Below are 22,977 nucleotides of genomic sequence, written 5' to 3'. Positions count from 1 at the left end.
TTAATATTTGCAACATACTTGGCATGGAATAGTACCCGGCCCATGCCATGTTTTGTTAAATACGTCGTTAGCTGAAGAAACAAAATACACATAAAGGAAAGTACTTTAAATTCTGTGGGTAAAAGACCAGGCACAGAATGAATCTTTTGGTTTTGTGTAGGGAGGTTAAGTCAGCAAATAGGTCGGCATAATTTGCTGAAAACTCTGGATCCTTAATTTGGATTTCATAAGCTATCTTTATGTATCCTTAAAATAAAAAAAGTTAAGAGCCAGAGACCCATCCTTAAGCCTGAAGTGGTTGTGATGGTCACTCAGACCCCTGCATGCAGTATACATTGCCCTGAGGGTGGTGGAACATAGGACCTCGGGGAGAGGACACACACCAAGGGTTCCTGGCCTCAACACCCGAAGGGGAGAGAGCTTCTCCAAGCAAGGGACTCTGTCCAGACCTGACAGAGCACACGCCATGATCATGGTGCACGGAGCAGCCGGCTTACTCTAACTGAATGATCACGATGGTCCAGGGGTAGATGGAGGAGGTACCCACCTGTTATCGCCCCGGGGCGCCTGCTGAGAGCGAGCCATATGTTAACTGCACCAATATGAAAACTCGTGTGGGTCACAGGCAACCTGAAGCCACGGTGCCCTCCACTCTCCCTGCCATATCCCTTGGGCTGCCCTGATTATGGCTTTGGCCAGAGGCGCCCCAGGGGTAGAGAACAGGGAAGCAGAACCAAGCCCCAGAATCCCAGGTCAGAGCCCCTGGTGACCCTGACTGTGGGAACCACAGACCTATGGTGAGGAGGAAAAATCTCAGGGGATTAGCGGATTCTGTGAGGTGACCTCTAGAGAAGCGCTCCTGATGAATGCTAACCACTCCTTGGACGTCCCTAACCTCACAGTATGCGAAGAATGCCCGTGAACGGACAGCCAGACGCTTCCCCACAGGTGCCATCCCCAGGTCCACACTGGTGCTGACTGAGCCGGGTGGCAAACTCAACCAGTGGACGAAGCTTCCACAGACAGAAATCTGAGCAATACGATGACTGCAAGAAGCAGGACCAATCTTGGGGATTAAGCTTTTAGAAAAAAAATGTGTAATTCTAATCTTGGGCGGGGAGGATAGAGTACTCTGTTGAGGGCAAAAGCAGCTGGGGCTGCCATCTTTACGGGACTGTGTCTAAAAGCACCACCAGCTCTACCTATGAGGAGAGTGGACAACACGGTCCCAGGGAGTGGGACACAAAGCCACTGAGGACAACTGATATCACAGCTGTCCTGATAAACAGGAAGACCTAACAAGAAAACAGGCAGCAGACTGGCCTTTTACAATTTAATATACTTATTATATTAGGCAGATAAACATTGATAGAAGCCTCCTTAACTGCCCCGTGAGAAGCAAATCTAATTCTCTGGTTTTAGCAAATCTCAAGGTATCTTTTAATTTCATCCTAATGAGGAAGTGGCTTTCCTAAGGAGGTGACTTACGGAGGACGAGACAAAAGCACAGGCTTTGAAAAAAAAATTTGAGAGACTCCTGCCTTCCCTGGTCCAGATTCTGGGTCTGTCATTTAAAAGCTGTAGTCCTGGGCAAATGAGTTAAGCCGTCTCACTCAGTTTCCTTGTAAAATCGGGTTTAGCTCTTGGCTAGGTGAAAATTCAAAGGGACGATTAAGCTTAAGGGACGATTAGACTCAGCCAGGAACATAGAAAATGCTAAATAAATTGGTGAAAGGGGGATTTTCTACCCTTGTCTGCCCTGCGCTGCAGAGCAGGAGAGCCTGGGGGCAGGCGAGAGAGGCTCTGCTCTGGGGGGCCAGTTTTGGCAGTGACCACATCCCTCCACTTGGGGCCACCACTCCTGGGGGTGGCCTCGCTCCCCTGACCAGAATTCTTCTAACTTCACGCCTACCACGCGGACACAGAAATAGTGAGCGCCTCCCAGCTGCCACCAGTCCCCAGGGGCCCCACCGTGCACCCCTGCCCCGTCAACCCTACCTGCACTTCGGTAACGGTCCCTTCAGTTAAATCTTTCAGAAGGTGCCATCCGTTTCCTGCCAGGACTCTGATAAAAGTCGGGATAAGGTTCTTGACAGGGAAGCAGTCTCCCCACAGCCCCACAGAAAGACTACCAGATTCTGGGGGCGCCTGGGTGGCTGTCGGTTAAGTGTCTGCCTTTGGCTCAGGTCATGATCTCGGGGTCCTGGGATCGAGCCCCGCATCGGGCTCCCTGCTCGGTGGGGAGACTGCTTCTCTCTCTCCCTCTGTGCTCTCTCTCTCTCTCTCAAATAAATAAAATCTTAAAAAAAAAAAAAAGAAAAGAAAGACCACCAGATGCTTACTTACCGAGAGCCGTGATGGAGATGGGGGTGCTGGCCCGGCGCTCCCCGACGATCTGCCACTCGCCGTCCACAGCCCGCACCCATTCGGTCACGTGGCATTCGTACTGGCCCTCATCCTCCTTCCTGCTGTTGAAGATGCCCAGGCTGAACGAGTTGGGCTGCACCTGCTCCATCTGGACGCCCCCAAAGCTGCTGCGCTCCCAGTAGGACGCGCCGGGCTGGACGGTGCCGTCCCGGTCTAGCCACATGATATTGCTACGGCGGTTCTGCCGGTCCACGAGCTGCCAGACGACCGAGAAGCGGCCCTGCGGCCGGCCCGCCATGCGGATGCTGCAGGAGAAGTGCAGGTTCTCACCCTCCAGGATGACGCTGGCGTTGCTGGCCACCTCCACGGAGATGCTGCTCTCTGGGAAGAGGGACAGAGCACCACACTGCGGCTTTCTGGCCCCTCCTGCACCCTCCCCGCAGACGTAAAAAGGAGAACGGGTGCAGAGGTCATGCTATGCAGGTGCCGTTCCCTTGGAGGATAAAAGCCCTCTGACACTCACTGTCGCAACCCTGGCTGGTTCTGGGCACTGCTCCCCAGGATTTTAAGATCCGTAACCTTGGAGGCCCTTTGCTGGGTACCAGGATAAAGTGTGGATAAGGAGGGTCTAAGACCTGAGACCGCATCAGAACCTAAGAAACACAACACGATGACCTTACACTTGGGGCATAGAGGCATTTATCAGAGAATCTGTTCAGCTAGGGTTCAAGGATTCTTCAGCTCAGGAGTTTCAGTAAGCTGAGTGACTCGGGAATTCTATTTCACCTCAATCTTCCCGCCGTTCAGTGCTACGGCAGGCAAGTAAACGCTGAACGTCCGTAATGTGCCCTTAGAGCTCTTCAGGGCAATATTAGCAAGCAGCCCAAAAATGATGGGAAGTACTTGGAAGAGAAACATGAGCTTGCTTGGGTGCGGGTAATAATGGCACAGGCATCTCATTTCACAGAGGGGTGGGGAGTAAGCGCTCATCCTTTTCATCAAGCAGAGGAACATACCAAGGCCACCGGCTCTCCATCCTGCCGCCCACATTCAGCCCTGGTTCCACTGCTTCGACCTTAAAACCTCCTGCCAGTCAAACTCTGGGCTAAGGATCCACTCACTCCCTTGGCTCCTTTGCTACTCACTTAGCTCCATGACGTCACTCAATCGAATTATTTCAACTCTACGTGCCTTCTTCTATAAGATAGGGATGGTGGTATTTATATTGTGCAGTTTTTTAAAGATTAAAAAGGAAACAAGACAATGTATATAAATCACCTAACACACAGGAGGTTTCCAAAAGGTGGTCACCATGATCATGATTAACTTACAATTGCCAATAACTTTTGTTTTGATAAACACCCTGGATGTTCGAATCTGCCTTAATTATGCGTACATTATTTTGTGTAATTATCTATACTGAGTTTTAAAAAACGCACAAGAATACAAAGTACCATAACTAATTCGGCTTCAATTTTCTGGGTACCACCCACATGAAACACAGCAATTTAAAATCAATCAATTAAATCAAATCCCAGATTCAGAGGCATACCCAATCACGGAGGGGGTACCAGCAGACACCCATAACCATACAATCGAATCGATCTCTTCTCCCCTGTATTTCTCCCACAGGCAGAAACAGACAAAGATGAGCACCGAGCCCCGGCAGGTAGTTCGTGCTATGTTGAGAATGCCTGCTATCCATTCTGCACTGGCTTGTTCCACGTGAAAAATCCGTCTGGACAGGGTGGGAAAGAGGAATTTTCCCAGGAGGGCAACCCCCCCGGGAGCCATACCAAGATGATTTCTGGAGGTGAGGAGGCTCCTGCTTAGCCACCATCTACAGCACTAAGAGGCTAAAAGCATGGATTTGGAGGCAGGCAGACCTGGGCTCTAGGCCCAGGTTTTACTGCTTCCTAATTCTGTAATCTTGGGGCTCTTCCTTAACCTCCCCATGCTTCCATTTCTCATGTGCAAAACGGAGGCACTAAGAGTTCCTACTTCTTGGGGTCACGACAGTGACAGTATTGGAGGAGATAATTATGTCTCATTATCATCCTCGTTACTAATTCCTCTTTAGGTTACGGACTCATCCCCAGTATGATCGTTCCATGTGGGGAATCGAAAGGACAACTCCGCATCGAGGGATAAAAAAATCCCTTCGCTTGCCTCCGGCAGAAGAATGACGTGCAGGGCGTCCCTGCCATTCCCTACTGTCGCCCCAGTGAACTCTTCCAGAAGCCCTGGCTGGGTTACGATGGGGGCTGCTGCTTGGGGCTCTGCTGCTCGAGCCAGCTTGGAAGAACCGCAGGGGCAGATGCGGACCCCTGAGAAGAGAAACCAGGCCGGAGGACTGGGCAAAGGCAGATACAGACCCGGTGTAGCCTTGCCTGTTAAGACTAGATCCGAGCGTCCCCGGGCCTGAGAAAAAGGCAGCCGACAATTTAAAACTCTCTGGATTAAGCGAAAACTAGGACAGACTACTGAGAATCTGACTGCATGGGTGCCAGTGAAATTTCCAATTAGGAGGTGGGCGATGCAGCACAGGCTAAGCGCAGAGCAGTGGATCTGGAGTGAGAAGCGAATGTTCCTAATGCCACGCACGCTCAACCACTAACGGAACTGGCTGGGCCACTTCTCTGCATGGTGCTCTCGCTTCTCCATTCATGGGATGGATATGATTTGGGCCTCTACGGGGATTTCAGGGGTGGGAGCAGAGAAAGAAGTGATCTATGCAGAAGTACTTGGGCTCTTAGAAGGAAAAGCGCCATTAAAATCCAAGGTATTATCACCATTCCCGATGTGATCATTGTACTTTGGTAGACTTACCCAAGTGGCCTTGGGGCAGGATCTGGTGGTGCTGAGGGACTTTAACTACCCAGTTATCTGCTGGAAAAGCAATACAGCAGGCCACAGATCATCAAACAAGTTCTTGGAAGGGGTGGGGGGACATCTCTAAAGTACAAAAGATCTAGGGGAGTAAAACAGCGTGGCTGCCCTTCACTGGATCCTTACAAAACAACGAGGAATTAGTTGCAGATTTAAAAGGAGAGAGTCCGTGGTTAAGGCAAGCACAAACCGACAGAAAACAGTCAAGAGAGTGGGCATTCAATTCAACAATTTCAACTCTACAAATACTCAGCAAGCACCTACCCTACGCAAAGCACCATGCTAGGCATTGCAAGGAAAATTTTGAAAAAAGTCTAAGAAACAAAATAATTTTGAGATAATTAGGTGTGTGTGAGAGATTTCAAAAAATAAATAAGTAAGTGCGAAAGAAAGGAATCCTGTTGGTGAGAAAAGAAAGAAGTGGCAAAACACCCCTATGTCTAATTTTTCCTTCTCGCTTGAGGAGAACTATATTAAAAATGTAAAAGTGTAAATCAAAACGTAGAGGTAACCTTTACAAGGCTAAGGGAAAGAACAGTTTGAGCAGCTGAGAAAAGGTTAAAGGTTAGTTTAAAAACTTCACTGTCTTGTTTAAAATCAGGGCATGATACGCTTTAATTCTCTTTTTACTAAAAACAGAACTATGAAGAGAACTGAGATGTTAATAACATCCTGAATCTAGGGGATGAGTAAACCCAGTAGGAGCAAACTCAGGGAGTGCCCCGAGTCCCCAGCCACAACCGCTCTCCACCCAGACAAGGCCAGCTTCTGTGGAGACAGGAGCCCAGCCATAGATAGCCTCGGAAACCCGCTAAGCTTTAAGAGGACGGCTATGCTCCAGGAAGACAGGAGAGGTCCCACCCACTGACTTTTGAAAACACAATTTCAATAGGGAAGAGACCCTTAGGGAAATGGCAACCCTTATGCCCAAAAACCCCAGACAGCAAATCTTTTTAAATAACGTGCTTTATGATTGAACATTCTCCCATAAAACACCAACCCTCGTGAGATTTCAAGGTAGGCATCTGCCCACTTCTGGGCATTTAATTCCCACGTGGGAGCAAACAGCCATTCCTGGATTCCTGATTTTCCTCCAAGCTGAGCTGGCACAGCTGGCGTTTATAGAGGGCTGTTAACACTCGGCTCTGGGATGCCCCTTCCAGCCTGCAAACACACCCCAATGCTCTGCATGACTGGGGGGGTTGCTAAGTGTGGGCAGGCGAGCCAGAGAAGGGAGAGAGATTAACGGATTTCTCTGCCAGCGTTGATGGAACCCTTGAGTTCCACGAGCCCTGCCCTCCCCTCTGCCCACACAGCTCATCTGTCCCCCCGACTTCTCTTCAATGATGCCAGCTACAGACCAGACCAGGGGGAGGAGAAGGCGGCAGCATGTCTCTCTACTTACTGATGGGGAGGACTATGATGGGGATGTTCTTGGGCCGCTTGCTCTCCTTGTCGATGAACTCCCCGGTGACCGTTTTCTCTCTCTCTGTCACACGACAGTTGTATTTCCCGCTGTCTTCCTGGCGGAGGTGGTAGATCTTCAGCACAAAGACACCGTCGCTCTCTTTAGCCACTTTCAGCTGGCCCCTGGCTTCCCGATGGGCGAATTCACTGTTGAGGACCGGCACGGCGTTAGGCCCCATGCTGGCAATGAGTGAGCTGTTGAAGGCCCAGGAGACGGCAAAGTAACGGTCAGGAACGTTCTGAGCCTCCAGGATGCATCTGAACTCCACCTGCTCACCCACCGTGTACAGCCGCTTCTCTGTTTCCAGCCGAACAGTGAACTCTTTGTCTAAGAAAACAAATAACAAAACGGATGCATTCTGGGTGAATGCGGACCCCACCCCTCACCCCCCCCCATCCCAACTGTATCAGCAAATTCCCACTACCCGTGCCTTCTGTGTAGTGCTAACCACAGGGAAGGCACCTCCCCACTTGTCTTGGGAGAAAAATCCAACCCATGCCCAGGGGATCTGAGGACTAGAGAAACTCCTGAATGCCACAGAGCGAACTCAAAGGTAGCTAGACCCAGGCAGTCTAAGGGGCTTGCCATCCCAGTTGGGACAGAGAGGGCTCTGTTTGCAGCCTGTGATGCCCTGGATTAGACCCCCAGAGGTCAATAAGGAATATCATTCCTGACATCACTTACCCAGGTCTAGCCCTGACCTATACTCCCGGAACTCCATTTAAGCAACAGGACTACAAACGTTTTCTGCAGATGTGGTAGGACCCACCCCCACTGAGACGTGAGAGACAAAGTTACACGGTGGCCTAGGCGCTGACCCCAATGCTAAGAAATACTCAAAAATGTACCTATAATTGAGATATGTTCTCCAGCCCCATGTGCACACTGGAAATAAGACACAGGTAAGACAATCTCTAACAAAATTCCGCAGGCAAAGTGAAAGCAAATGTCTCTCCACCAGTCACCACCTGTCAGATCAAATCTCGAGAAGGAAGGGGACAGCTGCTGCCTCAGTTTCCCATTCCCCAAAGGCCAGTCCTACGAGGCAGGAGTTGAAAGGAATGGGTTTCGCTCTGCCACCCTAGCCTAGAGGAACACACCCACAGGGAACTGTGCCTGTATTATCTGCCAGACAGGGGCTCTGTGGTAAACCCAATTATAGTCACTTGACATCAATGATATAAAAAAAAAAAAAAAAAGCACCCCTTCCACATAAATGGCATGGAAGACATGCAAATGGGTGCCCGAGACCTCAGAACTTTCCATTTCCTCAGTTAGGCTGACTACCACTGTGGCTTTCTACTTGTGGCAGCCAGAGACTCTTCTACTCTCATGGGACGATCCCCAATGGCTTGGTGAAGCCTTCCCATGCCCAGGTTGAAGACCCAAGATTTACAGCGAACCACCTCCTTCCTGTAGAGCAACTGGTCCTTGGTGATGATACCCAATTAAACCTCTAGAAATTGCTTTATGCTTTTTCCAATGCCCCCTCACTCTTCAGCTCCCTGAAGTTTGGCTTCTGGCCCTTCTCCCACACTTCACTGACTTAGCAAATGTCACCAATGATCCGCCCATCCCCACCTCCGCCATCACACCAAAGGCTTCTCTCAAGCAGGTTTCTGGACCCGTTCTCCGCCCTTGGGTTCCATGATGCCTTCCTTCCTGTTTCTCCTCTTGCTTGACTGACCGCTAGGTTTCTCTCTCTTTCTCACTGAGACCTGCTGTTGTCCAGGGCCCTTTGCAATGACTACCCCATGGGCTTCCCCCCGGCCCTCATCCCTCCCGGGTTCAGCACGGACAGTGCTTTATGACTGAGCATCTCTGTAAGATTCTGCATGAAGGATGGACTCCTTGACTAAAATTGACAAAAACAGTAGAAAAAGACAACCAGGGCTGCCACCAGTGGGGAAGCAGAGGCTTTGAAGCAGGACTTGGCACGCTCTTGATACCTTTCCTTCCCCCTCTCTCCCTACCCCGATGCAAGGAACCGCCCAGAGCCCTGGCCTCAGGGCGCCCGGTAGGTAGGTTCCCGTTCCGTGGTGGTGCTCCCCATTCTTCCGTCTCTAACACCCCCTGGCCTGCTTTCCAGGCACTACCACCAACCCGCCCTGGCCTGACAGCTCTCTCCTACCTGGGCTCTCCACCGCAGGATCGACCTGCTTCATCAACCTCCTGCTGGCCTCCGTGGTGTTCTCCTTCTAGAACCCAGACCTCATTGTGTCACTCCTTGCTGTAAAATCTCTATTTCCCCCTCCCATTGTCTGCAACAGTGATTTTCAAACATTCCTTGGAGGGGGCAGGGGAAAGGGCAGTTTCTCCATGCAAAATCTTTTGTTGCCCAATATAGAAAACATTTGGTTGAGGCAAGCGAGGGAACGCTGTGGCCCTCAGCATGCCTTCCTCCAGGACCTCCTGGCAGGCCTCTGAAGTGCTCTTAAGATCCCAAGAAGGACAGCTTGCAAACACTGGGTCTATGGAATCAAGGCCGAGCTCCACACTCCAGCACGTGGGGCTTCAGACCTCCTCTCCTTCCTCCTCTCGTCACTCATTTCCGGGACTCAACCTCTGCCCACGCCGGACTCCTCTCTGCTGGCCAAACACAGGACACCTTTTTGTGCCCTTATGCTTGTCCCTCTGCTGTCTCCTCAAGCTTCAGACTCAGCTCCACTTAGCAAATTCGCTGCTTTTCCTGGATTTGCCTTCACTCTCCCATCCAGAGAAAACTTCAGGTGGCAAGAGCACTTCCTAGTCACTGTGTCCCAGGGCACTGTCCAGACAGCAGCATCACAAACCTCAGCACGCCCCACTTAGCCACCAGCCTTCACAGCTGCCCCTTCCTGGAACGCAGGCCCCAAGAGCTGTTCATCTCGGAATCCCCAGTGGCTCTCGCCAGACCTTCACTGCGGCAGAGACTTACTGAGTGTTTACCAAAAGGAACTAAGGGAAGGGCCTCAAGATGGGGCTGCAACTGTCGAACCTGAAAAGCGCGGGGGCACAGAGTAAAGTCATCCACTTTATTTTTTTTTTATATCTAGTTTTCCCTTTGCTGGCTTAGTCTGAATACATTTGCTGGGCAAATTCAGAAAGTCCTAATCCCAAATTGGTAAGATTAAAATAAAGAAGATTAACTGATGCCACCTACTTTGAAAGCATTAAGATTCAAAATTTGGTCCAGACTTCTGAAGCTGATCGTAAAGCCAACCAGAAAGGGAAAGGATAAAGATGAAGTGCCTTCCCTAGATGTCTTAGTACTGGAAGATCCAGAAGCTGCTAACTGCTCTGGGCCCGACAGAGCAGATAAAGTGCTCTCTTTCTGGGAGCCGCCCCTTCTCAGAAAAGCCCATCAGATGTCCAGAGAATCCCTTCTGCCCTATTACCTGCAGAGCTGTGCTGGACAATGTGGGCAGTGGAAGAATCACTTGGGATGTGTACTGGAAATCCAGCTTCCCAGGCCCCCCAGCCCCACCCCAGGAGCCTGATTCAGGAATCTGTACCGTTAGGTAAGTTGGAAGCACTGCTCTAGAAGGACACAAGAACAAGTGGGAGAAGACCAGGACCCCTGACTGTATGTAGCAAAAGGGACAGTGAGGTCAAGGTCAGGTCCTGAAGAGGAGACCCCCCTGTACTGCAGCTCATCTCCCACAAACCACACCTCCAACGGTAGCCCCTCAGTAGAGGTGAGGAACAACACAGGAAGGTTCTTGGGCCACTTACTGCACCTCGATGATGACACAACGACCAAAGCCAGGGCACTGAAGGCTCGTGGAGAGCCTGCCCCTGACCAGCCGAGGCAGCCAGCAACAGGGGTCAGCTCTGATCTGGAGCCTGGCTGCACTCGGGGGCACGGGGCAGTCAGAGATTGCGGGGGAATAATACAAGGAGTCAGGGAAGATCTCAGCCCATGGTGCCACCATCTTCTCACCCCAGCTATAAACATGTCACTCAGCCTCCTCAGGGAACCCCTTTTCCAGGTCTTTCACCCGAGAAAGTCGATACTCGCCAGGCTGGCCTTGACAACCCGCCCTGTGACTCCTCCCAGGGCCCGACCATAAAGCAACTGCCCTCGGCATCTGCCCCACCGCCGACTTACCTCGCAGACCTTCTGAGGGACCCTGAAGTAATACGTGATAAAGTATTTTGGAAATTATAAAACACCACATATCTTAAGACATAGTGTTAATATAAAAAATAATAATTTAAGCCAAAGTGTCCCTAGATCATAATTTCAAACCTCTGATGGAAGGCTCATAATCTCAAATGTCTTCTACAAATGAAACAGGACTGGTCCCTGAAACAGGTAACGTCATCAAAGGGGACAGCCACTGTGAACCCAGTTCATCAGATACAAATGGTTTATGTGAAATCTCCTAATTTTTTAAAATGAATTTGTAATTCAAGAAAAAATATAAAATTCCACGTGGGTCCAAGAAACCATGCCTGTAAGCCAGATTTGGTCTGGCCTGCTCCTCTCCAAGACTCACTAGAAGGTCAGATCTTAGTTAGGCTCCCTCTACATTCCTAGTACCCTCAGAGGTCACCAGAGAAGAAGTCTGCACACCCTCCCGGCGTCGGACAACCCTCACCACCAGGTAGAGAGCGGGCACAAGAGAGAGACTGACCCGTGGGCTGGACGTTGACCACGGTTCCCTCGGAACGCTTTCGGGTCATGGCATACCACGAGCCGTCCGGGTCCTGGATCCACTCGGCGGCCTCACAGTAGAACTCGCCCTGGTCGGAGGGCTGCAGGTGGAAGACGGTGAGGCGGAAGGTGGTGCTCCCCAGCTTGTCCAGCCGCACCTCCCCCAGGCTCTGCCTCTGGGCGTACTCGCTGCTGGAGTGCAGCACGAAGTCTCGGCTCAGGGAAATGACCTCCGCGGGCTTCTCGCCCCCTCGCTGCCGGAGCCAGGCCACAGACAGGTGGCTGTGCTGGAGCGTCTCCGTGGCCACCTCACACGTGAGCTCCAGGGGGTCCTGCTCCACTTTGTGCAGAGTCTGGGGCACGGCCGTGGTCTGCAGGGTGTCGGGGATCACTGCAACACAGAAATGTCCCAGGTGCCCGGTCACAAAGCCACAGAAGCTCACCCTCGCGGCGGGGAGGGGGCTAGCCACCCACCCCCCACGGCCTTCAACAGTCACCGTGAGGCCACGGGCGACCCCGGATGGCACAGAAACAGAAGGAGTTGCCTGCTGGGATTTGGACTGCAATTTTTTGGCACTTACACTTACCTGTTTGGTATTTTAATAACACTTGGATAACAGGTAGGATGTATTTTGTTTCCCACAGTAAATGAACTCCCTGAAAATACCATGTAAAAAAGAATTCTCTTTTAGGCCAAATGAGATTTTGTTGTTCATTTTGGTACTGCGTCAAGATACTTTCACTTGGCTTCTGACCGATCTTCAAAAGGAAATCGTTCCTAGAAGTTGCAGTTTTATGTGTCTGTGCACCTTGCTGACTTCCTCCCCTTTCACGGCCCCACCCCCACGTGTCCCCCCGCCCAACTCACTTCAGCAATGCAATCCTCTAGCAAAGCTATGTTGTAAAAAAAAAAAAATCTTTGGTAGAGGGAAGCAACAACATCCTCAATTGTCTGGCGGGTTGAATTTTCCTACAATGCATGTGTCAGAGTGGTCAGCGCTGGAAGGAAGCCTCAGTTCGGGTATTGCACCATGGCGCCTTGGTCAGAAATGTACTCTGGAGACTAAACACCCCCCTTCTCGGCCTGATGGGGTGTGATGGGGACACCCCAGTCACAACCAGTGCTGTCTTTTCTCAGTGCGTGATCTCAGGCCTGGGTTCTCACAGGCCTCCTCATGGGATGCAGACCGAGAGAAACGAAAAGCAAGTTTGGCGTGGGGTGGGGAGGGGGGGATTTCAGTGTGGACAGCACTGGGCTGCAATGTTCACCCACATGGAGGGTCAACAATATCAAGGCTGTTCTGTTTTTCTGCTCACGTCATAATTTCCAAGCATAATTGTGATAATAAAAACTGGAAATTAAGATGTAGGCAGAAAAACAGATGTGGGAAAATTAAGATGTGGGCAGAAAACAGAACAGCCTTGATATCATTGACCCTTCACGTCAGCAAGCGTGGTGGCCCATGGCCGTCCACACTGAAATCTGTCCCCTCCCCTCCTGCCAACTCCCTCCATCACTCAGGGAGCACGAGGGCCAAGGGAGAGGGCTGGTGCATAATTCCTTACTCATGCAGCCAAAGGATCTAGGGGCGGGCTCCGGGTGTGAGCAAGGAAGGACCTGCAGGTGCATTTGCTTCCTGATTCAGCAGCGCCCCAGGGGTCTCAGAGCCCCTCCACTGCCCAGCAGTTTCGCTTCTCTGCTAGCTGATGTCATATGCTCCATCTTCGTCCTTTCTTCAGACAGATCATCAACCACAAATGTCCCTGCCTTCTATTTTCATATCCCCTTTCGCCAGCTACAGGGTCAGTTAACCTCTGAATTCTTGACACCTGCACTCGATCTTTCATAAGTTTTAGCCTCAGCCTTCTATTATTTACAAATGAACCCACAACCTTTGTTCACTCATGCTACCGGTTAACCACTAAGATATCTGGGGAGCTTTGGATTTTTTTTTGTTTTGTTTTTGTTTTTGTTTTTTAAGTCAAATAAAGTTGCACTAAAAAAGAAGTGACTCAGTGATCTGGACTCGGTGTTTATTTCCTCCCCTCCCCCACAATCCATATGGTAAATCCTCATCTTTCCTCCCCCACCCCCCCAACGGTGTTTGGAGGTGAGGCCTCTGGGAGGTGATGAGGTCATGGAGGGGGAGCCCTTGTGAATGGGATTAGTGCCCTTATAAAGGGACCTCAGTGAGCTCTCTCATTCCCTTTCTGCCATGGGAGGACACAATGAGAAATCACAAGTTGGCAACCCAGAAGAGGGCCCTCACCAGAACCAACTGTGCCTGCCACCTTGACCTTGGGCTTCCAGCCTCCAGAACTATAAGAAATAAACACTTGTGGTTTCAGCCAGCCAGGCTGCGGTATTTGGGCATAGCAGCCCGAGTGGACTTACTGGGGCGGGACACTGGCCATGGGAAACGTCATCTCCTTACCCACTAGGTTCATCTTGGCACTGTAACTCCCAAAGTACCGCTCATCCGTGTTGGGCGTGTGGCACTCATACTCCCCGGCATCCCGGGCCTGGAGGTCGGTGATGTGCAGCAAGGCTGAGTTCCCCTGCACTCTCTCCACATAGATCTTCCCCCCGCGGACTCGCTGGGTGTAGATGGCATAAGGGAAGGAAGAGTCCACCGTGCTGACGATTTGGACCTCGCGCTCTGGGGCTGATGGCAGGTAAATGGACCACTGGAAATTCTGCTCGGACGGCCCCTGGTAGCCACTCACGTTGCACCAGATGGTGATGTGGGAGCCCTCCGTGCGGTACAGGGGTCCTTCCTGGACGGCGACATGTCGCTGTGCCGACACTACACCTGTGGGGGACACACAGACATGCTCGCTTACTTCTCAGACCAAAATGCAGAGTAGGCAGCGATCTTCGAAAGGGTTTGTGATTTGTATGACATGATCATATAAATAGCTTGCTGGCCCCTTCTGAGGTGCTCTGTGATTTATAAATATTAATTAAAACACTCTGCAGTAAAGCTCTGTCCCTAATTTGCATGTGTGGAAATCTGACCATGCAAAGTCGCGGTTCTGTTACTTATTCAACGGCTGAACCCTAGGGAATTTCATTTAGTCCCTCTGTCATTTGTGTAGCAGTTTTATATCTATTTATTAATGCCGTTTATAAAGTTTTTAATAAAATGAGCATGAAACGTTGAATCCTCGACACCCATTCCAATGAAAACAAATAAAAGCAACCGTCCTGCAGTCTGGGCCTGTAGGTCGGAGGTAATCCTGGGGCCCTCGCTTTGGTGCTGCACCCTCCGTATTGGGGGCGGGGGGGTGGGCAGAGCCGAGCTCCTGCAGGCGACTGCAGCTTTAAGCTGAGTGCACACGAATGTGGAAGTACGTGCAGGGCCGAAGCATAGCCCTGCTGCCCAGATGCCCGCACACTGGCAATGGGGGGGTGGGGGACTGACAGTGTAGACCCGCCCTTCGGGATGGTGGCTCTGATTCCCCACCAGTCCCCCTGCCTTCTGACTGGGCTATGCTGCTCTGGGGTAGCCTCTGCCCGCCTTCTCCGTGTTCTTCTTAACACGGTCTCCCCCACAGACTCAGGAGCGAGGAAATATGATGAGTTTCATTTCTCATTCCATGCCTACAGCCTGAGCCCTGGAGCAGGGAGAAGGGGGCACACCCCCATGGCCTTCCTTCCCCTCAGCAGTGGCTGGGCACGCCAGTGAGGCGCAAGGGGCACGTGAGTTCCAGCCACAGCTCTGCCAGCAACTGGGACTGGCTGTGTCATCTTGGACAGGTTGCTTTTCCTTTCTGGATCTTGATCTCTTCATCTGTAAAATGATTTCTAAGAAGGCTTGGGAGTGGACCAGCACATACATCAGGGCTGGCTTTGTCACTTACTAGCTGCGATCTTGGCTAAGTTACTTAACCCTCTCTGAGCCTCAGTTTCCTCATCTGTAAGACGGGGATAATCATAATGTGTGCATCACAGAGTTATCAAAAAGATTCCGTAAGATAACATCTGCAAAGCCCCTGCCACAGGGTCTAGCCCACAATTACTCTTCAGTATAGGGCTGCTAGCTAAAAACCCCTCCTGGATGGAACATTCTGCAGCTCTGGATCCACAGCTCTGGCCAGGCATCACCCCAGGACATTCCAAGGGCCTCTTGACAATGACAGCATCTCTGGGCCACCCACCTCCACCCACAGCTGCAGCCCACTTCCACCATCCATGAAAGCTTTCCCTCTCCCTCTCCAAAAAGGAATTGCAGCTGCCCTAATGTAAACCTGTCTGTCGGAGATCCAGCTGGTGAACAGCCAGGACAGCTCAAGGACTAGCGGGATGTAGCTCTAGCGCCAGTCCGGGGCTGCAGCTTGGGGGAGGTGGGCAGTGTTCGGGCCTCATCTACCAGACGACAGACTTCACCAGAGACCCTACAAGGAAAGGCCTGTAATTCATGGGGAACCTTTTCTCCCAATCAAAATCTTACCCGGAACCCCATCCTGGCTTCATGAGCAGAAACCGGGAACTGAACAAATGAACGGTGCGAACCAAATCAACAGATCAAAGTGGTATGTGAATTTCATTGATCCATCCTGGTTGACAGCATTCATTACTACATCGAGAGTCACTGAGAAGACAGCTCATTAGTTATTTTCAGTCTGTGGAAATTTGGTGTATAGCGTTTTGACTGTGTACTCTGTCTATGACAACTTAAAATATCTATATGGTGACATTCTGAATCAAATGTTTACACTACTCTAGAAACACAGAACTCTGAAAACAATTTAACTACATGCATAACATTTAGGTCTCTTCGTATTTCCGTGTATTGTGACACAAAAGCCACAACCCCTCGTCCCCCGCCTCCAGGAAGGCTACTAGAGGCAAGTCAGGAGGAGCCAGCTTCTTCAAGGCACTACCTCTCCACCTTGGATCCACACTGGAATCACCCCGGGAGCTTTACAACATAGCCGGGCCTGGCCCCCACCTGCTGTAACTGGTCTGGGGTGCAGCCTGGGCATCAGCATTTCTAAAAATTCAAACGCATGGCGGGGTCGACAACTGCTGCTTTCACGGGTCTCTACATACTGGCAACCAGGTGTCCAAATTTTAGAGAACGTCTCCTAACTTAAAGCTCTCGGTAGCTTTAAGCTCCTTCCTTCTGCAAAGACTCTCCACGAATTTGGGTCAAGAGCGTTTCATTCTTCTCTAGTGAATGGGTGCAGCGGAGGCCCCGTCAGATCCTGGCTATTGTGAGGCAACCCGGGGCTGAGCCAGCCTGCATTCTCCTCACAGACCTTACGAAAGCGCTTGACTGTCAGATCACACACATCACCCCCTGAAAAGTAAACAGCGTTAAGTGGCCTCAATGAGCCAGGGCATCAAGGTCAAAATGACTTGTCCAAGCCAGAAGCAGGTTATAAACAGCCCTGTCAAACAAATAAATAAATAAACACCGGACTGGACTTGAACCACACACATTCAGCTGCACCTATTCATTCGATATCTCCTTCATTTCTTTCCTGCCCCACAAAGGGCCTTTGACCCCTGAAAACAATGCCATTCTTAGGGAATGGACCCTAACACAGAAGTAAAAATTACCTTTTTCTTCTCAGTTTAATTCCCTTTCTACACCCCACCGTCCACATTTCCTATTCCTGGCACTGCCCCTCATTTTCCGAGACAGTGCTATGTATTCAAAGAGACCCAGGTCCCCTACCTGGCCAAGGCATCCCCTGGCCTCACGGCCCCTTCCATCTCCCTTCTCAGCCTACAACAGAAGACTCCTCCCGGGCAGGGACTTTTTTATTATTATTACTTTTTTTCAGTTTAGACATTCCTATACTTTTTAAATTACTTTGCAATAAGTACACATCACTTCTGTAATTTAAAAAGAAAAAAACAAATATACACAGGATCATATATAACCACATAAAAAGGACTGGACACAAAAGGCAGAAAAAGAGTGGAAGACAAAAATAAGAGCAAAGAACAAGGGCAACAAATACAAAATAGTAATGTGTATAGTAGATACTAATCCAACTATATCAGGAATCCCTCTAAATGTCAATCAATGGTCTAAACATGCCAATTAAAAGACAGAGATTTTTAGAGTGGACCAAAACACACGACCCAACTATATCATATCTACAAGAAATCCACTCTAAATATAAAGACGCATATGGATTAAAGGTAAATGGATGGAAAAAAATATACCATGTAAACACCAATCAAAAGAAAACAGGAGTAGCTCAATTAATCTCAGATAGAGTGGATTTCAAAGTAAAAAAAAGTTATCACTGATGATGAAAGACATTACATAATTCTCCACAAAGACATAACAATTCTTAACATGTGTGCACATTAACAACAGAGCACCATACTAGATGAGGCAAAAACTGATAGAACTGCAAGGAGAAACAGATGAATCCACTAGCAGAGCTGGTGACTTCAATACCTCTCTATGAGAAATGGACTGCTCCAAGAAGCAGAAAATAAGTAAGGACATAGTTGAACTCAACAACACCATCAATCAACTGAGCATAACGGACATCTGTTGACCACTTCATCCAACAGCAGCAGAGTACACATTCTTCTCAAGCTCGCATGGAACATTCACCAAAACAGACCGCATTCTGGGCCATAACACACACCTTAGCAAATTTAAAAGACTAGAAATCACACAATGTCTGCTCGCAGACCACAATGGAATTAAACTAGAAATCTGTAACAGAAAAATAACTGGAAAATCCCCAAACATGTGGGTATTAAACAACACACTTCTAAAGAACACCCGGATCACAGAAGAAATCTCAAGAAATATTTAAAAATATTTTGAATTAAATGAAAATGAAAGCACGACTTACCAAAATGTGTGATATACAGGCAAAACAGTGCTTAGAGGAAAATTCATAAAGTCAAAAGCATATATTAGAAAAGAAGAAAGATCTCAAATCAGTAATCTAAGTTTCCACCTTAGGAAAACAGAAAAGGAAAAGCAAATTAAGTCCAAAGTAAGCAGAAGAAATCACAAGAATCAGAGCAGAAATCATTGAAATTGAAACTAGGAAATCAATAGAGAAAATCATCAAAATCAAAAGCTATTCTTTGAATAGATCAATAAAATCAATAAGCCCCTAGCCAGGATGACTAAGAAAAAAGAGAAAGGACACAAATTATCTAATATCAAAAATGAAAGAGAAGACATCACCACAGGGCCCATGAAAATTAAAAGGATAATAAAGGAATCCTATGAACAACTCTGTGCCTACAAATTCGATAACCTAGGTGAAATTGATCAATTTCTTGAAAGACACAATCTGTGAAAACTCACACAACAAATAGATGATTTCAATAGACCTATACTTATAAAAGAAATTGACTCAATAATTAATAACCTTCCAAAGCAGAAAGCACCAGGCCCAGATGAACAAATTCTATTGAACATTTAAGGAGAAAAGTATACCAACTCTCTACAATTTCTTTTAGAAAACAGAAGGAGATGGAACACTTCCTAACTCATTCTGTGAGACCAGCACAAACCTACTACTCAAACTAGACAAAGACATTATAAGAAAAAAACAGACCAATATCCCTTATGAGCACAGATGCAAAAATCCTCAACGAAGTATTAGCAAATCAAATCCAACAATTTACAGAAAGAATTATATACCAAGACCATGTAGGGTTTATCCCAGGTATGCAAGGCTTGTTCAATATTTAAAAATCAATCAATGTAATCTATCACTTCAATAGGCTAAAAAAGAAAAATTACATGATCTTATCAAGAGAAGCAGGAAAAGCATTTGACAAAATCCAACAACTATTCATCATAGAAAGTCTTGGTAAACTAGGAACAGAGGGGAATTTTTCCAACTTGATAAAGAGTATCTACGAAAAACTTATAGCTAACATCAGACTTAATGGTCAGAAACTCAAAGCTTTCCCACTAAGACCAGGTACAATGCAAGTATCTTCCCTCTTACTACTTCTTTTCAATATCATATTTGGAAGTCCTCGCTAATGCAATAAGGCAAGAAAAGGAAAATAAAAGGTACACAGGTTGGGAAGGAAAACTGTCTTTGTTCACAGATGACATGATTGTCTATATAAAAAACCTAAGGGGATTGACTAAAAAAACAAACCAACTCTGGAACAAATGGAATTTGAAATTTTGAAAACACAAAACCATTTACATTAGTACTCCCCAAAATGAAATAGTAGAAATGTAACAAAATATACAGAAAGTATATATGGAGGAAAGCTACAAAACTGATGAACAAAATCAAAGAACTAAACAAATGGAGAAAAATTCAATGTTCTTGGATAAAAGGACTCAATATTGTCAAGATATCAGTTCTTCCCAACTTTATCTATAGATTGAATGCAATTCCAATCAAAATCACAGTAAGTTATTTGTATACATCAACAAACTGATTCTAAAGTTTATCAGAGAGGCAAAAGACCCAGAATAGCCAACACTATATTGAAAGAGGAGAACAAAGTTGAAGGGCTAAAGCTACCCAACTCCAAGACTTCCTATAAAGTAATGAAAACAGCATGGTATTGGAGAAAGAAAGGACAAATAGATCAATGGAGCAAAAAGGAGTCCCCAGAAATAGACCCCCATAAATACAGTTAACTGATCTTTGACAAAGGGGCAAATCCAATCCAATGGCGCAGAGATAGTCTCTTCAACAAATAATGCTCACATAACTGTACAATCACATGCAAAAAAAACAAATAAGCAAAAAACCCGAATCTAGACACAGACCTTATTCCCTTCACAAAAACTAACTCAGAAGGAATCACAGACCTAAACGTAATATGCAGAACCATAAAACTCCTAGAATATAACATAGGAGGAAGCCTAGGTGAGCTTGGGTATAGTGATGCCCTCTCAGATACAACACTAAAGGTATGATCCAGGAAAGAAATAATGGATAAGTTTCGTTAAAATTAAACTTCTGCTCTGTGAAAGACAAAATCAAGAGGAATTAGAAGACAAGCCACTGACTGGGAGAAAATATTTGCAAAAGACACATCTGATAAAGGACTGTTACCCAAAATATACAATGAACTTTTAAAACTCAAAAATAAGAAAAAAACCTGATTAAAAAATGGGCCAAAGACCTTAAGAGACACCTCACCAAAGAAGGTATCAGATGGCAAGTAAGCATATGAAAGGCTGCTCCATGTTAACTCACCAGGAAAACAGAAATGAAAACAACAAAAAGATACCACTACATGCCTGTAAGAGAGGCCAAAATCTGGAACACTGACAACACCAAATGCTGGAGAGGACGTACAGCAAGAACTCTCATTCATTGCTAGTGGGAGGCAAAACAGTATAGCCACTCTGGAAGACAGTTTGGGGGTTTCTAACAAAACTAAGCACACCCATACCATATGATCCAGCAACTGTACTCGTAGTACTACCCAAAGGTGTTGAAAACTTTTGTTTCTACAAAAACCAGCACATGAATGTTGATATCAGCTTTATTCATAATTGTCAAAAGTTGGAAGCAATCAAGATGGCCTTCAGTAGAGATCAACAAACTGTGGTACATCCAGACCACAGAATAGATTTCAGCACTAAAAAGAAATGACCTTTCAAACCATGAAAAGACATGAAGGAACTTTAAATACATACTATTAAGTGAAAGAAGCCAATCAAAAAAGGCTACACATTATATGCTTCCAACCATGTGACATTCCAGAAAAGGCCAAACTACAGAGACAACAGAAAGATCAGGGGTTGCAGCGGGTGGGGAGATGAACAGGCAGAGCACAGAGGATTTTTAGGGCGATGAAAATACTCTGTACGATACTGTAATGATGAACACATTTTATTATACATTTATCCTGTGTACCACAGGAAGAGTGAACCCTAGGGTGAACTATGGACTTCAGGTGACACATCATAATGTGTCAACGCAGGTTCATCCCGGGTAACCAATGTACGACTCTGATGAGTGGTGTGGATAATGCATGAGGCTATTTATGAGTGGAGGCAGGGGTGTACAGGAAATTTCTGTATCTTCCTCTCGATTTTGTTGTAAACCTAAAAAAGTACAGAGAGAAAATACTGGGTAATAGGATGGCAAGTGATTTTTATGTTCTTCTTTATCTTTTACTCCTCCCCACCCTTGTCCTCTGCAAAGAGTATGTACGAGTCATATTAAGTAGGAAATAAATTTAACCAAAAATAAAAATAATGTATGACTGCTGTATAAAATGTCTTCTGTATTGACTAATATGGTAGAATAAAAAAAATATGTATTTGGTCTTTGTCCCTAGTTCCTGGCCCAGAGCTTGTAAAACCCTTGGAATTTCCTAAGGGATGGCAATGTCTTTTGTCATTCATAAAGAGCCCTTTTGGCCCCAAAGGAGTTATGCTAATGATTTAAGGCAGGCCTTTAGACAGTTTCAAGACAGCAGCTGGCCCAGCTTAGAGGGTTGAAATTTTCAACCCCACCCCACACACTCCAGGGAGGAGATAGGGGCAAGAGATTGAGTTCAATCACCAATGGCCAATGATTTAATGAACCATGCCTATGTAATAAAACCCCCATATAAAAACCCTAAATGACAGGGTTAGGAAAACCCCCGGGTCAATGTGCAGGGAGGGTGGTATGACTGGAGAGGACAAGGAGGTTACCCTCCATACCTTGCCCTCTGCACTGACTGGAAATGCAGAAATGCTGGAGTAGGACTTCCAAGGCTAGGCCATAAAAAGACACCAGGGTTTCTGCCTTGCTCTCTGGGACCACATACACCATGTGAGGAGGACATCTAAGCAGCCCTCTGGGCAGGTCTACCTGAGGCCTCCCGCCAACACCAGCATGTAACTGGGCCACACTGGAAGTGGGTCCTCCAGGCCCAGCCAAGATGACTGTACCCCGTCGGGAGCCACAGCCTCAGAGCCACCAGAGGTAAGATGCTCCTGGATTCCTGATGCATGGAAACTGTATGAGATAATGTTTGCTGTTATTTTTTGTGTTTTTTTGACTTTTTGTATCATTTTAAGAATTTTATTGACAACTGCAGTAATTATTGCTTTCACAGAGCGCACACAGCTTCTCCAATCAAAATCTTTTTTTAAGACTATGATTTTTTTATTTTTTTATTTTTTTATTTTTTAATTTATTTGAGAGAGAATGAGAGAGAGAGAGCACAGGAGGGGGGAGTGTCAGAGGGAGAAGCAGACTCCCCACTAAGCAGGGAACCCGATGTGGGACTCGATCCTGGGACTCCAGGATCATGACCTGAGCCGAAGGCAGTCGCTTAACCAACTGAGCCACCCAGGCGCCCAAGACTATGATTTTTTTTTAGAACAATTTTAGGTTTACAATAAAATTGAGAAGAATTTATTGCTGTTTTCAGCCTGAAGTTTGGGGGTACTTTGTTTTACACCAGTATTTGACCAACACCTGTGAGTCCTAAGATTTAATGAAAAATTGTGTTCCCTGCCCATGTTATGTGTTTTCTAGAAAAGAGGTCCATAAATTTTAAAAAGATTCTGGAAAGCAATTCAAGGCCCAGAAAAAGAATTAAGAATATTGCTTTAGACAGTGCATGATCATTAGGACTGGCCAGGTCCTTTTAGATTTTGTTGTGACAGTTTCTAGTCACATAAACTAACAC

General features: G+C 47.4%; 1 protein-coding gene across 2 annotated transcripts in view; it reads right to left on the bottom strand.

The window, feature by feature from the left end:
- Window positions 1–22,977, bottom strand: part of IGSF3 (immunoglobulin superfamily member 3) — a 90,966-nt gene that overhangs the window by 24,665 nt on the left and 43,324 nt on the right. For both annotated transcript variants that reach the window (XM_032420755.1, XM_032420765.1), the window contains 4 exons: window positions 13,799–14,176; window positions 11,344–11,754; window positions 6,662–7,051; window positions 2,347–2,748 (listed from right to left, as the gene is read on the bottom strand). In XM_032420755.1, coding sequence (XP_032276646.1) covers window positions 2,347–2,748; window positions 6,662–7,051; window positions 11,344–11,754; window positions 13,799–14,176 — 1,581 coding nt within the window. The remainder of the gene's footprint in view (window positions 1–2,346; window positions 2,749–6,661; window positions 7,052–11,343; window positions 11,755–13,798; window positions 14,177–22,977) is intronic.

The sequence above is a fragment of the Phoca vitulina genome, unplaced genomic scaffold, assembly GCF_004348235.1.
Source record: "Phoca vitulina isolate PV1807 unplaced genomic scaffold, GSC_HSeal_1.0 scaffold2, whole genome shotgun sequence".
NCBI classification, from domain to species: Eukaryota; Metazoa; Chordata; class Mammalia; order Carnivora; family Phocidae; genus Phoca; species Phoca vitulina.
Note: the sequence above shows the minus strand (reverse complement) of the source record. Positions and strands in the feature narration are given on the sequence as shown.